Source organism: Chaetodon trifascialis, chromosome 2 (assembly GCF_039877785.1).
Source record: "Chaetodon trifascialis isolate fChaTrf1 chromosome 2, fChaTrf1.hap1, whole genome shotgun sequence".
Lineage (NCBI taxonomy): Eukaryota > Metazoa > Chordata > Actinopteri > Chaetodontiformes > Chaetodontidae > Chaetodon > Chaetodon trifascialis.
The window spans coordinates 17,818,033-17,842,279 of record NC_092057.1 but is presented as its reverse complement, the minus strand read 5'-3'; the positions used below and the strand labels follow the sequence as shown (position 1 = coordinate 17,842,279).

General features: G+C 39.7%; 1 protein-coding gene across 2 annotated transcripts in view; it reads right to left on the bottom strand.

The window, feature by feature from the left end:
• The window catches only part of LOC139343298 (inactive rhomboid protein 2-like), a 34,301-nt gene that overhangs the window by 9,898 nt on the left and 156 nt on the right, over positions 1–24,247 (bottom strand). Inside the window, exons 2-16 of one of the 2 annotated variants that reach the window (XM_070980853.1) lie at positions 17,060–17,126; positions 11,604–11,753; positions 8,609–8,760; positions 5,848–6,031; positions 4,734–4,955; positions 4,189–4,317; positions 3,505–3,614; positions 2,811–3,029; positions 2,373–2,484; positions 1,866–1,940; positions 1,103–1,264; positions 780–865; positions 597–660; positions 348–442; positions 32–107 (exon numbers count right to left, since the gene is read on the bottom strand). In XM_070980853.1, coding sequence (XP_070836954.1) covers positions 32–107; positions 348–442; positions 597–660; positions 780–865; positions 1,103–1,264; positions 1,866–1,940; positions 2,373–2,484; positions 2,811–3,029; positions 3,505–3,614; positions 4,189–4,317; positions 4,734–4,955; positions 5,848–6,031; positions 8,609–8,760; positions 11,604–11,741 — 1,824 coding nt within the window. In that variant the 5' untranslated portion in view covers positions 11,742–11,753; positions 17,060–17,126. The remainder of the gene's footprint in view (positions 1–31; positions 108–347; positions 443–596; positions 661–779; positions 866–1,102; positions 1,265–1,865; positions 1,941–2,372; positions 2,485–2,810; positions 3,030–3,504; positions 3,615–4,188; positions 4,318–4,733; positions 4,956–5,847; positions 6,032–8,608; positions 8,761–11,603; positions 11,754–17,059; positions 17,127–24,247) is intronic. The other variant, XM_070980845.1, reaches the window with a different exon arrangement.

Genomic DNA, 24,247 nt, shown 5'->3' with positions numbered 1-24,247 from the left:
ACACACACACACACACACACACACACACTACCTGTGAGCAGAGTGTGGCATCCTCATGGAAGTAACCATGCATGAAAGAGCAATACTCTCTGGTCGTGATCTCACACCTAAAGGAGGGACAACCAAAATGCAATATAATTCAAATTTGATATTGTAAAAATCGTGATATTGCAAAAAATATGGCTTGATGTCATCATGGGACTGTGACGGAGCTATCTACCATCTACCAATCTCTCCTTGTCAAAAATTGTATTGTTTTAGTTTGAACAGCAGAGGGCTCAATCATAGCAGGTCTTGAAGCCAGTAAACAACACACAGCAGAAAATATATAAGCCCATGTGTCTAACCTGCCCTTTGTTCCTATGCAGCAAGGCCGTCCCTTGATGTTACAGTCCATGTGTCTGTAACCCGTGTGGTTCCACTTCTTGGGGTATGTGCACACCTGGAGAAGGACAAGCAATGAGTTATAAAGTCTTAACTTGTATCTTAATTCCTGTGTAGACCTCAAACACAGAGAGCAGCACTGAAAATATATTTTGTTGAAATGAAGAATTGGATGCTCGTGTAGAAAGTTTTTAGCCGCAGTGTCCCCTCACCGGCCACTGGGTGATGTCATCAGGCCATGTATGAGGCTCTGCAGAGGCAGGCTCTTCACACACTCTGCTCACAACAAGCAACAAAGGAGGAGAAAAGAAAATTTGAACAGATGACAAATGACATGCACATTTTGGCAATTAATTCATTTACAAATATATGTCAAATCACATCCATATTCTTACCTGGGATCCTGGTGACAGACTGAACCAGAGAATCTGTTGATGTCCACAGGCTCACTGTTCCATTTAATAAAGGTGGCCAGCGTCTCCTGCATATACAGTTATTTTACTATTCAAAGTAAAGCATTTACTTTTCTTAGTGAGTATTTCAATCTTTCATGCCCAAGGGGAGAAGGTTTAAAATACAGGGAAAGCAATGTGTTGAAAAATGTAATTAATGGCAGTTAATGGAGTGCATGCTGTTTCTAGTGTGTGGCTAAAGAATATCTAATTCCTTTATAAGATTTTCAACAACAAAGTGTGAAGAGGCATGATAAACCACTTACGGAGCAGTCGGAGCTGAGGGTCTGCACACATCCAGAGTTATCATTCTGAACGCAGCAGCCAGAGTCTCTCTCCAGGTCTTTGGCTCTCTGGATCAGCTGGACTATCTGTGTGTCCTGACGGATGCATGGTGAGAATTTGGCCCCCAGGTGGATCAGGTCCTCCTGAAAAGTAGAGAAAATTATCATGAAGATAAACAAACAGCCCACACAGAGTGATCTACTGAAGAGAAAAACTCTTGATGTAGATTAGGTTTCACTGTCATTTAACAGGTTGTTAATGGCTGTTTGTTTATTTCCAGGAAATAAGAGACGTCTGATATAATTTTTAAGGAATCAACTTTCTACACCCTGCAATAACTCCCTGATAAAGAAAAAGTGGGAAAGATGAAGGATAGGGCTTGGTGAGAGCAACAGTACGTGCCAGGAAGTGCAGTAAGCGATTAAGTCAGGAAGACAAACTAAAGAAGGTGTAACCCTACACAAGACGAGGCAAAAAGTGTCTGGTGTCATCCAATGATACAAGACTGTTAAATAAGGGAAGAAAGTGAATATCCCTTATCAATCTTTGACAGTATTTTAGAATCTGGCTCAATCCTAAAATCTGTTCATTTTAGGACTGGCGCACATCATCTTAGGAAAGCAGGAAGCTAACTTTATTTAATAAATCAAGACAAACAACAACAATGTGAAAATCCATCTAGGCAGAGAGTGAAAAGTATATAGTGTAATACAGCAACTGAGGTGAGACCAGCAAGAGACTCACAGAGCTGGGACCAATCCAGAAGTTCTGTTGTTGAATAAACTTGACACTCTCATAAATGCCTTTGTTCTTCAGCACCTACAGAGGGCAGCAGAGTGACACAGATGCAGTGGATTTGCTAAATGTATAACATGACAGAAGAACAATACATTTACAGTTCAATGTTCAATTATGATTTCCAGGTGAAGGTGAGGATAAATGCTTTATCTTAATAAATGCATCATTTTGTTTTCTTTCGATTATGTTTGCAAGGATAGAAAAATGAGATCATTTTTGAAGTTGCTTTCAATATTTAATGATTTCAGCCATGTATTGACTGAGCAGACTATTTAAGTGCATTCAAAGAGCATAAATCCTATCTTCAATGCTCAGTTTCACAATAACCAGACATTTTTGCACTACAGATAGCTGGATGGTCGTAAACACAGTGAAATGCAATCAATCATGTTAAAATATTTAAACCCATTTACGTCAACATTTCACAGGACATCAGTTTTGAATTTCACTCACCAGTTCAGATGTTGAATGTTGTGCAAACCCCACAGGGGCAAAACCATATGTACAACAGGCCAGCAAAGTGATTACTATATGGACAAACGTGATCCAGTAGGTAAAGTATGGCCTAAAAAGCACAGCAGAAAACCACAACAAGTCAGATAAAACAGATGAAAATCATGAAAAGCCAATATAAAGTGCCGGTCCTGGTGTCAAACATCAAATTACAGGTGAGAAAAACTAACTACTAAAACTACCCATACTGCTCTAAAAATGACTAAAACTTGTATATAACTTTTCTCCAGAGTTTTCATGGTACTTTTTACTGCTAAAGCTGATTTCACCTGTTACTTATCTCTCACTGAGATCTAAAAGTCAATTATTTCAAATTTGTGAATAATCCACTAGTGCATCTGTGTGTCTGTGAACATTAGCATCCACTCATTCCCAAACCTGTGGCTGTGGAAGTCGTCCAGCTGCTTCTGGATGCTGCTGCTGAGGCTGCGTCGGTAGTGCCGGTTCAGCCACTTCCCCACAACCCCCATGCCATACTGACGCTTATGTTTATCAAATGCAAAGTGCTTAACTTGGGAGGCAATGCGACCACCCCGGCGAGGACGGCTCTTTTCGTGCACTACTACTGGTGTCCTGGGCGTTCGAGATATGTCCTTACTGGGGTTGGGAGAAAGGCAGAAAAGCAGAGAGGAAGAGAAAAGGATTAAAAAATGGAAAAGGGGTGAGAAAGAGGGTGAGACAGAAGTGGTGGAAGGGGCAGAAAGGTGGGATGTAGTGAGATAAGCAGAAGAAGAAAAAGGTGTACAAATTAATGTCTGTATATGAAATACAAGAAATAAATATTAGAAGAAAAGAAAGTAAACCAGGAGTATATCAATTCTATTTTTGTTACAGTCTACATACAAAGGTTTATTTACTTCAAACAGCCATACCTGATTGGGAGACCTTGAGCTTCATATGTAATAAACAGCTAGCACATTCTGAAGCACTGATGTTACGGTTTATGCGGTAAATTTATTGAGTTCTGATGATCAAAAGCTGGAACACATTTTCTGTGTGTTGAAAAATAAGGATTATTGAATATGATATATCAAGGTGATCTCAAGGTGTTTTTGGTTGTGTATTTGCTCACAGGCTTTGGAACTTCAGGTCAGGCTGCTCGCTGGGAGCGAAAGATGCAGAAATGGGAGGCGATTCAAATACATCATCAGCCATAGAGTACAATTCATCATGGGCATCAACCTACACAGGAGAGGTAATGGAGGTAACAGGAAGAGCAGGAAGAAAAACATGGAGATTAGTAATGAATTAGCAGCTAGGCCTCATATGTGCTTAGGCAATAGGATTTTGTTCTATTGTAGCAGACATTATGATGAAGGGGGAAATATAGGACACCTGAGATGATGATCAGCTTCTGAGTTATATCTGTTAAACATTCCTATATTTTAATAACTTCGACACGTATACTGTACACGTATTAGATATGTATGTTCAACCTCTAACCTTGTGTTGTAGCAACTAACTATGAGCTGGTCTGACCAAGCAGTCGAGATAAGATGAAAAGAGGATAGTTAATGAGAAACTTTTGAAATTTACAAAAGAGAAAGAATGCTGTGAAAAGAGATAAGGAATGGAGACTGCTCTTGCTGACTGACATGATGAAGGGAGGTGATGTGACACATATAAAGGACAGGTGTATACATCACAGTATACATGGAAAAGTATGTGTCTCAACATGAAAAAAAATACCAAAGAAAGTTGTCGCAAAGAGACATTTTACTGCCAGGGCACTAACAGAGGGATAGTGGTTGCTAACCTTGCTGAAGAAGAGTGACTCGGACATGTCTGCGGAGTCCACTGTGTCCTCATCCATCCAGCTGGGCCTGGCAAAGCTCCTCTTGGGGAAACTGCGACCTGTTTGCGAGCCTGCCAAGCCACTACGACCCTGAACACACACACACACAAGTTATTTTACACGTGCATAATGTCTCTCTCTCTCTCGCAAAAGTATATACATCCTTTGTGTCACCTGGGTTTAGTGTACTTGATTTGTATTTGAACATAAATATTTACTACTTAACAAGCATATTAATTCTGCCCATTAAGTCAGCAAAAGCATGAAGATCTCTGTGGAGTCTGGATTTTAGACTGAAGAATGTGGGGCTACTTCACAAATGGCGGTGCACATTTTCTGAAATGGATTCCCATCCAATGGCATAAAATTCACATTTCACAGAGATCTGCTTTTACTGGATAAAAAACCTAAAAACACCTTTCCAATGCAAACATTAAGTAAAACAATTGTCCCTCCCCTATCTAGAATACACACTCTGAAATTTTGGGGTACCAGATCCAACCCACCCTCATTAGGTTGGATGCAGCTCGGATACTCATTCGAGCGACAGACTCCCTCTTACGCCTGGGGAAGCGGCTGTACCCGGAGCGCTGGCTGGTGAAGGAGCTGAGTGAGGTGACACCTGGGGTAATGGGACCCCCCTGAGGGATGTGAGGGGTCCTGGGGGAGCGACTGTCCATCTCGTCTGGGCAGCGGAAGGCTCGCCCCCTTGCCAGGGGATCCACAATCTGCAAAAAACAAAGATTAGAATCAACGTAACATAAATATTTGAAAAATACTGTGACATGAACATAAATTTGGCCACAACATGCCAAACATCGGCTGTAATCACTAGATCTCACTAGATCTCTAAGCAAAATTCTCAGTGAGCAGAAGAGACGAGAGAAAACCTATCATTCAGAGATGACAACTCACCTTTAAGTCTTAGAGAGTTTACAAGGCTGACACTTTGAGAAAGAATTCCTCTCACACGTTTGTTTGTCTGTGTGAACGCGAGTAAAGTAAGAGGAAAAATAAATTGCTGTTAGATGGAAATTGTTATCATTGGCCTTCCAGATTACAAGAGCAAACAGATGCAGAATCAAAAAAAGCAGGTGAGGGTAGGCGAAAGACGGAACTGAATGGTGAGTAGATGAGTAGGGCTGTCTGATACAGACTGAGGGGAGTGACATGATTCATCTGGTGCGCAGATGGCCAACGACTGTCACCATACAGCACTCCTTTTCATTAAAGCCAGACACATTTTTCCCTCTCTCCTCACATTCTCCAGCTCTCTTTTCGCTCCTGTCCTTTTAGACTTCTCTAAGGGTCATGACATGAAATCATACAGGTGGAAAAACAGTTACTGGTATATCTTGTTAGCTGGTTGTGAAATTAAGTGGAAATGGGAATTCTCAGTGGACAGACATGACATAGAGCTGGCTGTGTCTCCTCCTGTTTGTTCTTGCTGTCTGTGCAACATATTTCCATGGTCGCATATTTTAGAATATTCATGCAACAGAATCAAGATGTTAAGATGTTTCTGAATAAACCAAAGTGAATAGAACCTTAATCAGGATGTGAATGAATGACTTGTGTGTAGGTTAAGGCCCACAGTGACCACGTGTCTCTGTGGAATACCTTGGGCATTTTGTGCGTGGCTGGTGAGTCCAGGCCCTGGTCGATGCTGGTGGCCGTCTCAGGCTCTCTATACTGGGCCTTCAGCTTGCCGTAACGCTGGCTGCAGTGGCGCAGGCTCTTCCTATGCCATACCTGCTGTTTTGTCTCACAGTCTTCCCCAACCCCAAACCACTGGGCTGTGTTTCTAGAGGGACAGGAAGAGGAGGGTGTCCTCAGTAACACACAGACTCAAACAGCAAGGGCAGATGATGTTAAGGTAACACAAGAAAAGAGTATACAGTTCAACAATGTATGCAGCAGTTGTTCTAGTATCATCTGAACAAAGTAAGAAATTCTGTTATGATAGAAGACAAAGAGCTGAACACTTGGGAAAGTACATCTGCTGATGCCTGATGGAATCATCAGGTGTTTTGGGTCTCTCAACATCATAAATCCTGCTCCAGCTGACCCAGCGGGGACTGATCAGACCCCAACTTGTGTCCTAATAGCTAGTTCCATTCCAATAGCTCTAGTCTCCTGAACCACTGCCATCTTGATGCTCTCTCTGCCACTGTGGTGGTGTTGCAGATGGCTCTTCTCTCTTTTCCCCAAATGGCTAAAGGCTCTGGTTAGAGAATGGGCTGCAAATCACTTGCTCTCAAACCAGCCTTTTGGCAGTTGCTAACAAGTCCCGTATACTTGGAGAGCTTCCTCTAAAGGCTTCTTCCAAGTGATCTTCCTAGGAGAAAGTCAACTCAACACAGCACAGCATGCTTGGCAGTCTTGGACAAAAGGACAATGTCTGGATTCACAGTGGTGGCTGCCATGTGGTTGGGGATCTTCCCATTTGAGGTCCAATAACAGTTGCCAATAAAGAAGCCGGGGGAACCGGGAGATGTGTTCACAGTGGGTTTTGGTTACTCCCCCGCCTCTGATAAAGCAATGGCCTGCTTGGAGGAGGGAGAAAGCTTAGCCCAAACAACTCCTATATTGATGGCTTGAAGTGACAGCACCACAGAATTTGCTTCATGATTCCTCACTTGAGGTATGGTTCAGTTTACTACATGTGACAATGTAAGTGTAGCCTGGGGGTCAAAGATGGGTGGTGGGGAAGTGAAATAAACATAATCAGAGAGATGGGGGTTAAGTAATTTGGCAGGCAAATAAAGGGTTAAATTTATTTGATTTCTTGAGAAAACCCAAAATAAAACATGAGAAATAAAATGAAACAAAGAGGATAACAAAGGATTTAATAAGAGACCAGAGTGATTAATTGGGCCAGTTCAATCAGACAGGGCCTTTCTGTGTGAAGTTTGTTGTTCCTCCCGTGCATGCGTGGGTTCTCTCTGGGCACTCCAGCTTCCTCCCACATGCTCATAAGGTTAATTGGTGACTCTAAAATTGTCCTTAGGTGTGAGTCTGAGTGTGAATGGTTGTATGACTATATATGTTGCCCTGCGATCGGCTGGCAACTGGTTCAGGGTGTACCCCGCCTCTCGCCCGTTGACAGCTGGGATAGGCTCCAGCCCCCCCGCAACCCCGAAAAGGGATAGTCACGTATAGACAATGGATGGATGGACAGAGTAATTAATTGGGAACACTTAAAATATCTGTGTATAATAATGATAAATGTGCAGGTGTGAAAGGGTCAGCACACACAAGATTGCTGTCATTTTGTGTGATTATGTGATTGGTCAGCATAGGTGGTCAGATCATACTACCTGAGATGATTGGAAGGTGGGTGGGGAGAGAGACACGAGAGAAGTCAGAGAGGAGACCGCACATGGTTTTAGCTTGTAGCTAGCTCGTTTTGTTTCGTGAGTTTGTGTAACTGGAAGGACCAGTGGTAAATTGACCACCGCACGTTTACTCGAAAATTGTGTGCGTGTGAGTGCGTTGGTGACGTTGGGGCGAAGTCTTGCTCGGATGTTAAGCGTTATATTACTGAGGTTTTGCATATTTTTGATAACGAAAATACTTTTGTCTGGTAATTTGTTTTGCCAATTGGTCTAACTTGTTTCTGAGACTGATGTATTTCAAAGAAAGGTGAACACTTTAAAGGGCACCTAAGGTGATTTTAATTTAATCTTTATATAACAGTTTTAATATGTGTGTTAATGTTTGAGTAAAGTTCTACTCCTTTTCAATTTGAAATGTTGTCTGGGGTCAGTTATTGGTAATATTATAAGTATGTGTGTACAGTTTGAACCAGAGTAGTAGGGTAAGTAAGATTATCCTTATCAGGTAAACCTTCAGGTAGCTACCTTTAAACTAACACCAAACCGAATCACCCCATCAGTTTGGTCAAAGTAATTTCTCCCATTTTCGGGAGTGACAGTGGTGGGGTGTTACTGTGCTATAATAAAAGGCAAAGTGCTAAACACAGTGGTAGTGAAATTCAGCTCAGCTAGGAGATGTCAATTGTTTCAAGTTAGATAAACGACAAACAAAACAAAACTATCTGCGAGCATTTTACCTTATCTGCACAGGAAGTAGAAGCCGGAAAAAATTATCTTGGAATTTGACACCAAAACTTATATAAAGGTTATGTAATGCTCAACAGGAGGGATTCTGATTAGAGTGATCCTGAAGAGGAAACATTTTGGTGAATGACCTGCAGGGAGCCGCACTTGCCTTTCTTGTATAATACATTTTGGTGTGTGAGTGCTTTGCTTGTTGTTTCTTTACATAGGTTCATGAGCCTTGACTCCAACAACCTGAATGCTGAGCAACATGAACAAAAATCATCAATATGGTTCAAACAACAAACTCATAGTCATACCTGCGGATGCTTTGTGAAAGCGATGTTTGTCTACCAAACTTTGCCCTCCTGTCTCTGGCTGAGAAGTGTCCATCTCCAGCTCCACTTATGCTCTCCGACACAGAACTGGTCGCTTGACCGCCCACGCTTTTCTTCAGAGATGAGCGCAATGACTGACCATGGAAAAGGAGAAATAAGTACAATAATTGTTGTTACAATATAATAAAAATGAATAGTGCCTTCACAGAATGGGGAATTGCCATATCATTCAGTGCAATAATTACAGTTGTATGAAAAATTCAATAACCTAAATAAAGCAGCAGCAGCAAGAAGGCAGAGAAGACATGAGAAACTATTTTATGAGCACATACAGACCTGGATAATTATGAAAGTCTACAGTACTTCACTGGCTAACTGGCAGAATTAAATGCAATTAATTATTGCAGGACCCTCAGGAATGTAGAGAACGCCTCAGATTAAACTAGTATTAAATTACAAGAACTAATTAGGTAATTACTGTAATGACTGTAATACTCACAATCAGTGGCAGGACTAAATCCAAATATTAAGATAGTTGGATTAAGTGCACTTTTAATATGGACACACTTGTGTTCAGTCAATATTTTGTATGGTTGGGTATTGTTAAAAGGGCCACTCCTTCTCCCTGTTCTCTTAAACACCTACTTGCTTCTGTTATATGAGGTTCAGTGATTCCTTTGAGAGTCCATTATCTTAACCTGCAGTGACTCTGCAGTTGGTGAGGCTAATGGTCTTGTCATTCTTAGAATTAATGGAGCTGTGAGGGAGCCGTATTTTAAAGTTGTGGCTCAGCTTGTTGAGATAGGGGTATACACTGTCTCACTTTCTGCCAACACAGAGCAGTTATCAGACAAAAACCACAAGTGTAAATAGAAATTCTACAATCTTGGAGACTTGATGCAGGATTTGCGCGCTCTATGGTCTTGACAGAAAAGAGCCTATCTCAACAACTTTAGCATCAGTAAATGTAGACGTGTAAATAAATGGTCTTATTTAGTACACTTACTGTCTATGGTTTCTAAAGAGTAATCTAATAGGGGTTCTCATACGCAGTAATCATTTTTCAAACAAAAATATAGGATATTGTGTTATTTCATGTATGCATACCATGCATACAGCACAGCTACACATAGCAGCTCCTCCTCTAAATGCGGCCAATGACAATAACAGCACACACAGTATATGAGTTCAAAATGCCATCACTTCACTCTTTGCTGCATTAAGTTTTAATGATGATAAAAACGTAAAAACTTGAACATGTAAAGTTAAGTTTTCAAAAGTAAATGTATATGTTTCAGTACATCATGCAGTGAAACATTTCCAAATTTGGCATTATTTAAATTGGTTTCAGTAACGGAAAGTTGGCAGGCTGAGTGTGGGGCCTCTTTCTGCTTCTTTTTTCTCTTGTAACAACAAAGCTACAGTGCATGCTGAGTTTGCACTATATTTGCACGTTTGTTACACTACTTGGTCTTTCGGAACACTTAAACTGCTCCATGCTCAATTAAACTCTGACTACTTACTACTTTGTGGAGCTGAAATGCCATCATTTGTGTTCTAAGCACGGAGCCCACAGGGGAAAATGTATGGCCTTGTGCCCAAAAACTGCAAGACAGCTGTCCAAAATGACTCCCTTCCCAAGCAAATAGCAAAGTCAGAGAACCAGAAGGAGAGCATGCCATCCCCATTAACATGTATTAATCCCTTTTGAACTTCTAAAAATAATGTACCTCTTTTTCCCTCATATCCTTTATAATTACTCGACATGTCATTTTCCTCCAAAGAGTCCATCAGCCCGAGTGAGCTAAATGACCTGCATCATCTGCTGTGAGTCTGAGAATATCCAAAGCTTTTTTACCATTGGTTTCAATAAAAGTTTCCGCAAACACTGCTGAGCAGGGTTTTATCCTAATTCAACTTGATTTTCTCATTAAATGAAGATACCAAGCCCATATTGAGCTAATGAGGATCCTAATTAGGATCTGCAACATATACATTTTTAAAATATCATACATGTGATACAGATAATCTCATCATTATCTCTCTCTTTACTCTTGAGTAGCAGAGTGCCTTGTTTAGAGGCTCGTCTCTGAATGTGTTTTCCTTGAATGAACTTAAGTTGCCATGCTGAGTTGCATCCATGGTATTTAACGGGTTATTTTTTGCTCCATTTTCCTTTACTGTTACAACTCAATATCACTATCACCACTTTGTGTGTGTGTGTGTGTTGAAGCATTGGGTTTATCTACTTTATATGAGGAGCTTAGTTTGAAACTCTACTTGAAAAGGAGGATAACATATACAAGCCCACCCTCTGCTGTGGATTGCTTTCTATTTGCACTAGACTGTGTGCTACAATGAAAGCTAACAAACAGCTTCCTAGGAGTTCAGCAACTTATTATTATTCTGTTCATCAATTAGTCGGTAGATTATTTCACAATTAACTCATTTATTGTTAAATACGGTTTAAAAAATGTCTAAAATTCAAAACGTTTCTTTGTTTTTCTATGTCTTGGAAAATGTTTTGGTGCCACTCACACATGGATGGGGAGGGACTGGGGGAAAGGGGGAGGTATGAGTGAAATTAAAATAAAAAAAATTGTCACAGATACATTTTCAGGTGACTGACTGATAGAATCAGAATTACTTGTTCAACAATAACAGTACACGAACCACTAAAACGTCATTTAAACAGTCTTACATTGCTATTGCCCACTCTTTAGGAAAACTGATGTAAGTGATAAACTATTCATGTACTATCCTGTTAATTTAGGATTTTGGACAGAAAAACATTATCTAGTGCAATTGAGATGGCAGCCTCAGGGTACTTTTTAAAAAATGTTCTTAATTCAACACACATGGGAAAGTGTTTAACACCAGCACTATAGCAGGAAGTGGTTAGTCATAGTGATAACCCACCTTATGACAATCTGCCACAAAAGGTCAGGCAGGGTCATGACCAAAATGGCCAGCCTACCTGTTTTGCAGGGTCACGGGACATCATGTCCTCAGGTGGAGGGATGGCTATTACAAGGCTGGGTGGCTTCTTGCTCTTTAAGCGGCTATCTGATTGACCTCTGTTTGGAGGAGGCTCCTCCCCCCCCTGTGATGCCATTCTGTTAGAGTGCTGGAGAAAAGAAAATCATAATGAATGCCATTCAAAAACATAACATTGATTTACACTTAGACTTTACTCTATTGATCCCAATTAGGAAATTCTAAACACAAACATAAACATAGAATATATACAATAAGGAAGAATAAGGATAAGAAACAAAAACAAAAGAAGGCAACGGAGCTACTGCAACAGGTAATAACAATAATAATAATAATACATTTTATTTATAACGCACTTTACATTCCCCGGAATCTCAAAGTGCTACAGCACACATTACAGTAAAAACATAAAAAATATAAAAAGAGCACTGCAAGTATATCAAAAGCCTCTTTTTTTTTAAACAGGTGGCCACCTAACACAGTGCCATCTTGCATAATAAGACTATGTAATCTATGGAACCTCTGATTTTAGCAGGATTACTGTTAATTAAGAATTAATAACCATGCTGATGATAATGATAGTGGATGATGTTAAATATTTCTGCAAAAAACTATGAACCCACTAATACTGCTGATCGTTACTAGTGAATGCATGTTGATATTGTAATGTATGTCTATATATGATATAAGGAAGGGTGAAAATATTTACGTTGAAATAGGAGGTAAAACACAAGCACAAAAAGCTTTAATAACTTTGTTTGTGAATCAAGTTTCTCTTGGGGCTAATTTGTCCACAGCCATAGATGGCTTTCCTCCAGTTTAATCTGTTAAATAAAAATCATTGCCAACTTCCCTTTCTTTTTGATTACCTCCATAGGCAATTTCTTAAGTGATCCTTAAAAGGGTCTGCATTCACTTCCAGCAGATGAAAAATGGTGTTATATTCAGGATAGCAACCTTGCCTTTGCTACATAGTGCTTGGGCCATTGCTTGAAGTTAATGTAATTATTAAGAAAGAGGCAGGAAGAACAGAAGGGGATATGTGAATATGTATAAACATATTAATAAGAATATTACAATATAGCACATTTTTCGTAAATTCATTAGAGAAACCATAGTGACAAAATAACCAAATGTGCATGTATTCTGTTGGCTAATCCAGTGAATTAAATACCTAACAAATCAACATACCTCATTGCAGTGATGCAAAAATTATGACTAAACTGACTAAAGCTACCATGCTCATTGTTTTGTAGAACTGGCCATAGAGAGGAAAGGGCTGGCTGCCTTGGCATAAATTATACAGCATACAGCATTTCTTCATTAGCTGACAAATTCCCGCCATTTCATGACATACAGTGTCAAACAGTACTGCCAAGCCAGAGACATCAAAATAAACAAATTCAATCTGAAATTTAAAATAAATTCAAGGGAACTGGTTAGCCAGCTAAGTAAATCATGAACTGATTCTACCAAGCCTGATGTACGAACTTGGACCACTAATTAAAAAGTAACTGATACGTTGGCTGTTAACCTGTTGGGAGTGACCCCGGAGGACATCAGATGACAGCGATCAATAGTGCTCTCAAATCATCAGTACACTCCAGGTGGTCAATAATCCATATCTTTTTCCACAGCTTGAACTGAAAACAGCTTTGCACTCATTTTTATTGATTGTACATAATAATGGTTATCCAGAAGTTAAAGCTTTTTCCACATCTACATTAATTAATAAGATGCTCTGAATGAGACTGTCATTTTAAATCTGATGCACAAAACTATTTTAAAAAATACTTAACCAGAGGGACGGCTCCTATCACTGTGTCATATTTACTGAACTACACAATATGTGTGCACATGTTGTGCACTTTGGATTACACATGTAACACACACAGTAAATCACATCCACAGTCTTGTCAGTTGAGCTGATGTAATAAGACTCATCACTGGCCTCTTGTCTGCTCAGTATATCAAATAATACTGTCAAACTCGCTGATCTCCCTGTCTTTGCTAATCATAGTCAACAGCAGAACAACCAGCCAGTCTATTCCTGGAACTCAGAATGTCTTGTAGCATTACACTGGATATTTCCAGAGAACTCAAAAGGCATTACAGACATAAACCTATAATGTCAAAAGCCTTGGCCAACACATCCATTATGTCATTATGGTCTTGAAAGCCTTGAAGTTGTCCTGGAGCTGTGGTTTATAAAATCAATGTGAGACCCTGGGTGTCTGCAACAGGAATGGCAGCAGCAGAGAAATCTGACACCAGCTCAGTCAATAGCCTAGTTTCCACAACAGAGCTCCGGCACAGTTAGACAAGGCTTAACATATTGTTTGTGCACCCCCCCCCCCCCCCCCCCCCAAAAATATCCCATCATTTCCATAATACCTTTATTCTAATAGGGGTGTACATTTCAATTCTGCCAACAGTGTTTTCAATTATGTGTAATAAATATCTCAAGCTTGGACAGAAAGCCTAATTTAGTCCTCTTGAGCCACAGCGGAGGCCACTGGCAATCTAGCCGTGGTTTAGTGGAGTCGTGGGTAGGGACTGGAACCCATCCACTTAGATAATGAAACAGCGAGGAATTTGGCTAATGGATGGAGGGCTCAAGTGGCAGAGGGACCGTTGTTGACCATAGTCTATCAATGCAGACGGGCAGTTGTTAGGATCGACATAGGAAAACTAATGGGAATGGAAAACAAATTGTATTCTCCAGAGGGAAGATAGCAGAGATATAGAGAGAGTTAGAAACCTACAGAGTATGAAGCACCAACCAGAGACTGGAAAAAAAGTGTTAAGAATTTACCACCGGATGTAAATATATTAATACTCAGCCATCTTGAATTTATACATAGCAACCTAAGAGATCCCAATTCAAGTATTTTTGGTAGTTTGTCCTTAAAAAACAGCACTATAAGGGTATATCTGCCAAACAAACATGGAAAATTTCTATCTAATCATTAAGCATCTGTGCACTCTCTCTCATAACCACTTCTATAACTGTGAAAATTATTTTCAAATGAAGTGAATGGATTTAGGTCGAAATATATACAGTATTTTATGTTCTAGTTGTGTTTCTATGTTTTTAATTTTCCATGAGAGGAACCAAGAAAGGAAAGATCAAGGTCAAATCAAGTTTAAACTTGCTAAGAAGAGGGAGTGCAACAAAAACAAATATGGGAAAGCTTGGGAAAGACCATTCAGTGGCAGATTCCTGTTCATGTGTCAGAACACAAAAAGGGTATGTCCACAATAACATCATCAATACTGTACCTACTGTCATCACAAAGCAACCTTTTCAACAATTGTACCTCCATGTCTGTGCATCTTTGGGGTCTAATCATTTGCTGGTTTATCTAAACAGTTCCTCACTTGACCATTAATCATTGGTATATGTGTTAGCCACCTCCACCCCTTTGCGTTTGGTGATATCACATGTTCCTGTGAGAGTGTGTCACCATAGCTCTGTCTTCCCCCAGAGAGAGGCCTGCCCTGAGAATGTGCCAGTGTGTTTGTTTGTGTGCATTCTCATTTGCCTGATGCTTAGTTAGTGCAGCGTTATCCCCTGCAACTCTGAAAAAAGCCTGGACTGCACTCATTAACTCAGAGCTGTATATTTTTGAATACATATTGCAAATGCAGCCAGGACAAACTGTCCCTATCTTGCAAAACCCAAACATAACCTACATGTAGGGGTTAGGGGAGAAGATCATGTTTCACTTTCTGTCACACTCACTCTACACAGCAGTTGACCAACTCTACTTGGGCCAAGCACACTTACTGTGACTTAAGCTATGTGTAGACAGCACTGAATAAATGTGCAAAACAAGGGTGCTTTTCCAGACTTGGCCATATAAAGCTTACTAACATGATCTTAAGTGTGGTTGTATTGTTTGACAACAGAATTTGAAGGTCATGATCGTGTCAAATAACATGCTGACTGTAAAACACCATAATTAGACATTTAATCCTGGATGTTATTGTGATTTGAACTATCACTATCATGGGAGTCTTGCAGAGCTAAAGCTTCATACTTTTTGTTAATCATACAAAAACATTCTAGCCCGAAACTACACTTTTCTGCTTACTGTGTGGAGAAAAGAGTGAGTCTCACTGAGCTATAATGTTGTGATTGCCATACGCGGGTGGATGGTACACCAGTTCTGTCCCCACTACTACTACCACATTTTGCCATGACTGGATAGATTTTGCAACACCGAACCCTAACACCATGCCATATATATATATGTGTGTGTGTGTGTGTGTGTGTGTGTGTGTCAAATTGCCAACCCCTAGTGCCAAGCTCAGCTTTATTGCTGCTTTTCCTTTTGTATATATATATATATATATGTGTGTGTGTGTGTGTGTCAAATTGCCAACCCCTAGTGCCAAGCTCAGCTTTATTGCTGCTTTTCCTTTTGTAGCAGTCAAGAAAGCATCAAATCTACTTTTGGGGTGAAAGTTACCAGCATTAATAAGTGAAGCATTACCACAGTGCCCTGTCACTAACTCTTACACTTGTACAATTGGGAAGTGATGCGAACAAGAGTTCATGACAAAGATGTGGTTCTTCCCCATAATAAGGGGAAATTGGAGTTGAGTTGAGAGGTATCACATTATTTCTTATGGAGAAGCTACTGAGTGAATACAGAGGACTGGCTAATGGTGTCTGTAGACAGACTGTAATGAGCATTCATAGTCAATACACAGACCCACTAAGCAAGGGTTTAATCTCAATTCATCAAAACTTATCCCACTCAAACCTTCAGCCTTGTTATTTATTGAATGGTAAATCTTCGGAATGCATTTAGTGGCTGTGTCCAGTCTGTTGGTGTGCAAACACTCACATTTAGTTTACTTGACTTCACAGACAAAACGATTACAATTATCTTTGGGGACTTCTTATTTCTAATTTTAATGTTACATTATTCAGCATCTCAAATGCTGTGTATGGAGTTTAATGATAACATCAGGTCTCCATAATACACACCTTGTTGAAGTAGCTTGTGGTTGAAAGGTCACAATGAACCTTTAATGTGAACATGACAGAGGTCAAAAACTGCAGGTAATGTAGTTTGCAAGGTAGTGATCATTTAACATGACACACGGTTGCACTTCTGACACTGGTGTGAATGTGAAATAACAGAGACCTGTGCTCTAGACAACTTTGCACAACATCCTTCCTTTTGTCACACAGTCTTGAGACTTTGCTTACCCCCACTTTCTTCAACTACAGTAATAATGAACATTTACCATAACATAATAGTGTCCTTTGCTGATACAATTCAACATTAAATGAGTCAGTTTAAGATTAGCATTGTGAACAAGTCTATCATCTTACTATGCATGCCCACAGCAGAAATAGCTGTTGTGGTCAGTGCAGTTACTGGACTTATCCTGAAACTGCTGGCTAAATGAGGAACTAACCTTCAGATAACTGCCTCATCACTTCTTCTTAACATCCAAGTGTTACTTGCATCTTCCTTTGCAGATCCTAAAAAGGACATACACAAAAGCATGTACAAATTTGTACATATGATTTGCCCACACTAACACTGTGAGGTATAATACTAACATGAGGAGATATTGTGTATTAATCCAGCCATTCAAAATAATTCTTTCCTTAAAGGAAACCAATTTCAAACAATTGTATAGTTCTTCAAAAAAGAAACTAGAATTACCACCTCACCTCCACCCACACTCCATCTCTTTATCCATTTTTGGATTAGCTGGGAGTTAGACAGAATCAGGCACTGACAAGATGGCAACAGCCAGAGCCACTGTCACTGAGCTTCAGGTGGTTCATCAAAAACTTATGGTTGATGTGACAGAGACTACATTCATGTTTCATACAGTCTATGGTCTGGACCACTAGCCAGTCCACTTACACCAGCCTTTGGTCAAACTTTTTCCCTGAATCGACACAACAGCAGATGAATGATAATATCTTGTCACAGATCCTCATTCTGGAACACCAGTCAAAAAATTTCCACTTCCTAATTTTCATTTTCATTTTGTGGTTTCCTAATGTCAGCTTTTTTGGATGCCACAGTGAAGATATTTTGGCATCACTCCTTGTATTACTCTGTTTGGAAGGCCACCTCAGACTGAGGGTTGCTCTGGAAAAGGGTTATGAAAAGACCTGGGGCAAGCTGTCTCTGAGTGTTATCTGTTATCAGTACTGAACATAAGATCTTATATTCTACATTTACAACAGTTCAAACAGTCGCATTAATTCCTCAATCCAATTAAACCTGCCATTACTCATATCCTTTTTTAAGGGTGTAAAAATAAATTTGGACTATATTGCATGAGGTGGCAAAGTGGTAAAATTAGCTATGACTAGTAACATGCTTAAAACTGTATCCCTCTATGTGAGCAGTGCATGACTGCGGTAAACTAGCTATAAATCAGTTACTATATGGGCTATGGGGTTTTGACCCCAAAAATTGCAATCTGACTCCAGAAAAATCTCCAAACCTTTTCTTCTTTCAAATAGTAATCCAAGCAAACAACAATTCAAAGTGATTGCAGGATTCATACAAAAGTACACATTGCTTATGAAAATCAACTTTCTTTCCAGATTCCATGTTCCACAAACTAAGGGTGTGCAGTTTACCAGTTTAGTCACTGTCACTGGTGTCACGTTCTGCCTGTAGATTCTGACATTTTTATGTTGCCTCACTGTGTATTTTGCTGGCTAGCCTGTTGAATTTGGTGTTAGCATGTTACATGGATAATGTGGCAAGTAGCTATTGTAGAGCTACATGTTGGAGCAATGTTGGAGTATTTAATATTGAGGAACAGTCAAGAAAAACTGTGAACATTATGCCTCATTTGAAGCCTGTTAAGTAACCAGCGCAGAAGCCTGGGTGTGGGAAACGTTTTTTCACGTTTTTTGTGTAGTCTCACATAGGCAGGCCTAACGTTATCCTCACACTTCATATTGTAACACAAGCTCAGCTGGCTTTGCTGTTAGTGGAAAGCCCCCTCTGCTGTGCGAGGTGTATGTGTGTCTGTTCCTGTCATATGTAAATGTATTGATAGACAAGCACCTATTGTTCTTATATAAAATACTTTGAGTTTTCTGAAAAACTGCTGTAAAGATGTCTAATCCTACTCCTGGTCTAACTGAGAATTAATCAAATTACATTTAGTAATTAACCTGTATTATTGGGCTGGTTACTCCTCCCATGACATTTTCATTCCTATTTGGAGCCAACATGCACATCTGTTTTTTAAATAATTTCTTTCCGTCTTAAGATATGTTCCCTTACATTGCCAAGAGAGCGAAAAGAGGTAGAATAACATTTTTGTCATACCATGATATAATAACTGTGATGGTCATTGGTCATGTTGCCCACCCCTACCACAAAATGAGTTTTCCTAATGAAGCCAACTCAGTTGTTGGACAAGCCCCATGCTGTACATGGTAGACCAGAAAGGACTGAGTGTGAAAGAGGTTTACAGTACATGGGCCAGCAGCCAGCTGGCAGAATGCCTTGAGAGTAAAGAGGAGTGTTCTGCTTTTACAAGACCTTTAGAAAGACAAACAAAACCCTTGATGGCAGCAATGACATGACATCCTCCAAATAAAGCTCACACTAACGTTTTCAAAACGTGTTTAGTTTGGTCTGTCTACACTGTTGCTATGTATGTGTGTGTGTGTGTGTGTGTGTGTGTGTGTGTGTGTGTGTGTGTGTGTGTGTGTGTGTGTGTGTGTGTGTGTGTGTGCAGGGTACAAACTGATCATGACTGAACACACAATCATGATTAGAGCGTAGGAGAGAAAGTGTGAGTTTCAGTAGTGTTGTGTGCTTCTAAAAAGTCAGAGCAAGAATCCAAACAGCCCACTCATTCTTCACTTACAATCACAATATCTCTTGATGACGACTCTGAACAAACCTTGGGTCTTTACATATCCCATTACCCATCTTTGGCTGATAATAGCACTTTGGTCCCTCAAACAAATCAATAGTTCCATTTTAAAGCTATTATAAGACAGTAATTCAAGTTCACCATCAATGCATCTTGTTTGAAAAGGACTCTGGCTTCAACTTAACCATTCCAGAGGCAGTTTAAAACATTGCGCCATTTTCCAAGACTCTGCATGCCCAAACCTGCATAACTGCAAGCTACTATGCAATACCTCAGCCTTGTTACCAGTCCAAGAGTTCCTCGCAATCCTCGAAATGTGACTTAAATAACTATGTAACTATAAAAATTGAAATATTCATATAGTGTGTGGACACATAAAACAAGGTATAGCTACTCTGTCATGTATTTCCTCTCTGTCATTGGTGCAACAAGTAGACGTGTGTTTAACTGGGCCAGCCTGGTTGTTAAATCTGAGAAAGACAAAGTAGTGTACTCACTCTCAGTGTCACAAATTAGCTGTGGTGCCAGACAGAATGTGAGTAAAGACATTTTGTCCCCTCCTGGATCTTTCAAGAAAAGTTGAGGAAAATGAGCTGTTTCTATGCAACAATAAATGTAAAGGGTCTACAGCCTACTCTCTGCACCACTGAAAGCAAAGGAAGAGTGTCCACAGAAGTCCTTTTATCCAAATATTTTAAGATAATGTGTCATGCACTTTGAACGAAGGCTGGCATGTGAGTGCAGGAAAAAAAACGCCTGGCCTGCAGCCTAATACTCCTGTTACTGAAGTGGGGTGTTATTGGAAGACGGCACCATATTTTCTGGGCGTGCTATGGTAGCTATATCAGCTGAAAACCGATAAGATCATGGAAGGAAAGCCCCTAGCGTGAAGTGATGACAGGATTTGATTGTGCCACCACGACAGACTGGAAGACAGTGAATGCAAGTGGACAACTTGAGGGTTTTCTAACTCCAAATTAAATCAGTAGCAAAATTAATCATACATTATTCAGGCACCACAAACTGTACAGTATTGATGGGGAGGTAACAAAGAATAAACTGAAACCTCTGACCCGAGGCATTCTCTGTTACTGCACTCTAACTTCTATCAAAAGGGGCAACAATCTATCTATTAGACCAGTGTTTCCCAATCACTGTGCCGTGGCACATAAGTGTGCTGTAAGAAATCATCAGTTGTACCGTGGAAGATTCAATTTCACCTGCTTAGAGCACCAATCAGGTGAAATCTTCCTGTGTGTCTTTCTTCAATTCCTGCAAGAATATCAGCTTTGCGTTCAACTAAACAGGCCCAGGTTTCACACTGAGTAAGTAAATTGAGTAAATTGAGACTAGATTTTCATTATATTTCAATAAATATTCTTTTGGTGACATTTTTGATTGGTGGTGTGCCTTGTGATTTTTCTAATGTAAAATAATGTGCTGTGGCTCAAAAAGGTTGGTAAACACTGTATTAGACCACTTCACAGGTTCCAAGTGCTGCGCGGAAATCCAGTAAGGATTGTGAAGGTCAGCCTGCCTTATACGGTAACTACTGAAGAAAGTTACAGTTAATAACCACATTTTGCAACATACAAACTATCCTTTCTGGAAACATGGACATTGACATCCAAATCTGTCCCATTCCATTTTACTTGGCTTGTTTTAAACCCAGACAGAGCTCACTTGCTGATTCTGATTAAGTCTGTGGCATTTTGGCTGAACTAATGTTTCCTTATTGTCACAGCATGTGAACTTTCTGATGGGTCACAGTTTCCCTTTACAAAGTCTGTTAACTCAATGACAGGTATACCACTGGTGCAAATGCCATGCCTGTTCAACCACACAGATGCAGCTGTTACATAGTTGCTTGTTGTACAGTACGCTTATACAATGCATTTCCTCTTTTTCTGGATTGACTTCACAGCTGCATAAGAATGATGTGCTCAAATAGACTGCAATGGAAAACACCATTTAGTAACACTCCGTTACTCACGGCTTCCTCTTGTGCTAAGATGCATGCACAAACAGTAGATCATACAGGGGGTTAATTTTAATTGGGCATTGCATGTAGGATGAGGTCATAAAGGTGTGAAGTAATGATGACACTGAAGTGACGGTAACATGACAACTGCTGCTGCTTCAACTGAAAGTATTTAGTCTGATATTTTGCATTATCTATGTTATTATTATATTGTATGTTGTCAGTATTCTCTTATAGCGATTACCTAAAAAGGAAGTGCAAGGCTAACTGATCCGTATAGAGTAATACTGCCTTTGTACAAAGTCTTTATGTTTCCCATGATTCAGTTATCTTAACTCGGTTGTATTCAATGGCAATGGGTGACTAGCTCTTTCAGTCTTTTCTTGCAGGAGTGTGTATCGAGTAAATAAACTAAAAGAATGATCCTCCATTTCAAACAAAACAATGCAAAAAAAATCAATTGGCTAAACATGACTTTATGTTTTTATAATGTGATACTTTAATATATCGTAAGACAAACACTGCAGTAATGCTGTGATGATTAATGAACCGTCCACCTTCACAAAGGCTTACTGTATCTGAGACAAACTGTGCTGAGTAACACTTACCAACAGTTTCTCCCACTTTACACTGTTTGGAAATTACTTAATAATTCCTTTTATCTACTGAGATCCTTTATCCTTAAACAGGTGTTGCCATTTTTATGGGAAGGCCTCCTACACATATTTCTGCTTTAAACCAAAGAGAAACATCTGATAAGTTTCTGTCCCTAACCAACCCCTCTGAGCACTGCTTGAAGACCTTAACTGGTGCAGAGGTAAGAGGTAACAGCTATAACTACATTCTCTTATGTGTGGTAACTGGACTGTCCCTATTTTAGTCACCACCACCACTATATATATATATATATATATATATATATATATATATGTATGTGTGTGTGTGTGTGTGTGTGTGTGTGTGTGTGTGTGTGTGTGTGTGTTTGTGTTTGTGTCTGTCTGTCTGTCTGTCTCTCTCTCTGTACATATACACACACACACACATATATATATACATATATATATTAGTGCTGTCAAAAATGCTGCGTTATTAACGTGCTTTTTTTAATCACGAGATTAACGTGACCTAGTGAACTTGTAGCTTTTTATAAGCTGTGGCCACTGCTAGTAATGTAAGAAAAACTACAGGATCCGGTTATAAACCGGAAACAAAAATAATCGGCACGCCCCACGCACGTGTTTGGTCTTGCCTGCTCGCTAGCTGTGAAATAATAGGCTACCGGTTTGTGTGGATGTCAAGCGCGAAACGCCGAAATGGATGCGAACAAGATTCTGAATGGAAAGTCTAGTTTCAAAAAGTTGCCAGATGGGTCGACTGACAAGACCAAATTTATCTGTGTGTATTGTCGGTGTGAACTGAATTATCACCGTAGGACATCCAGTCTGAAATACCACTTGATGGCCAAACACACAGCGAATGCGAATTCTCCGCCGCCTCCTTGTCAAAACCAGGCGACAATGGATGGCTTTCAACAGAGGCATATGGATGCTATTATGTTCAAAGGAAACTTAAGAAAGGAAAGTTTAAGCCATGGTTTAACTGCACTATAGCCTGAGTCCTAGTTTATCGATAATAGCGATAATGTGCACTTTGTAACTTTATTTTGGATCACCCTGTTTTGATCCCTTAGGAAGGGTTGTTGAAGGCGCTTTTCTTGTAACCAAGTATTTATTTTTTTGTCATCTGTTTATTGGCAGTGATGAATTGTGTGAGATTTTGCTTCAAATGTGAAGTTGTTGTTTTCAATTAAAAAACATTTGCACAAAGCAAGCCTCTCCACTTTTCCATGTTGATAAGAGCATTAAAATGATAATTCAAGGGACATTTAGAATAGATAAAAATGTGCGATTAATTTGCGATTAATCGCGAGTTAACTAAGACATTCATGAGATTAATCGCGATTAAATATTTTAATCGATTGACAGCACTAATATCTATCTATGTATATGTGTGTGTGTGTGTGTATATACACACACACACACACACACACTAATATATGTGTGTGTGTGTGTGTGTGTGTGTGTGTGTGTGTGTGTGTGTGTGTGTGTGTGTGTGCGTGTGTGTGTGTGTGTGTGTGATTTTAAGATGAGTGTTAGCTACACCAGAAATTGTTGGGTTACTTAAGAAAAGAAAAGAAAAGAAAAGAAAAGAAAAGAAAAGAAAAGAAAAGAAAAGAAGTTGTTCAGATGAAACTGTCTATCAGTTATGGTCATTTCTGGTTAAATTGCAGTGCTACACCGTGTGGGAACACTCCCTCCTCCGTTCTCTGAAAAACAAATGGGAGGGGTGTAAACGACAAATGAATTTGTCGGCACATGGTGACCGTAATTAAGTCTAAAGGGATAACAGAATGAAATTTGAGATGAATGCTGGTATTTGTCCGGGCGGCTGGAGCAACAAAGGGCTTGCCGAGGCACGCTTTCAGGCTCGCCTATCGTTAACGTTAAGGTGAAGACGACCGCTGTAAGCTAACATTTTAACAGCCATTAACTGTGTTAGTTGTCCTTTTTTTAAAAGCTTTGACTGACCCAGCTTTACACCTAACACTGAAACTCTCTTTATCGAAGTAACATTACTAATACGCGGTGATATGAGATATTTAATAACAGTTTTCATTTTAAAAACTCGATAAGGACCGTTGACCCTAATATTTCAAGTTAACTTTTAACGGCTTTAACGTTCCTAAAACAAATGTA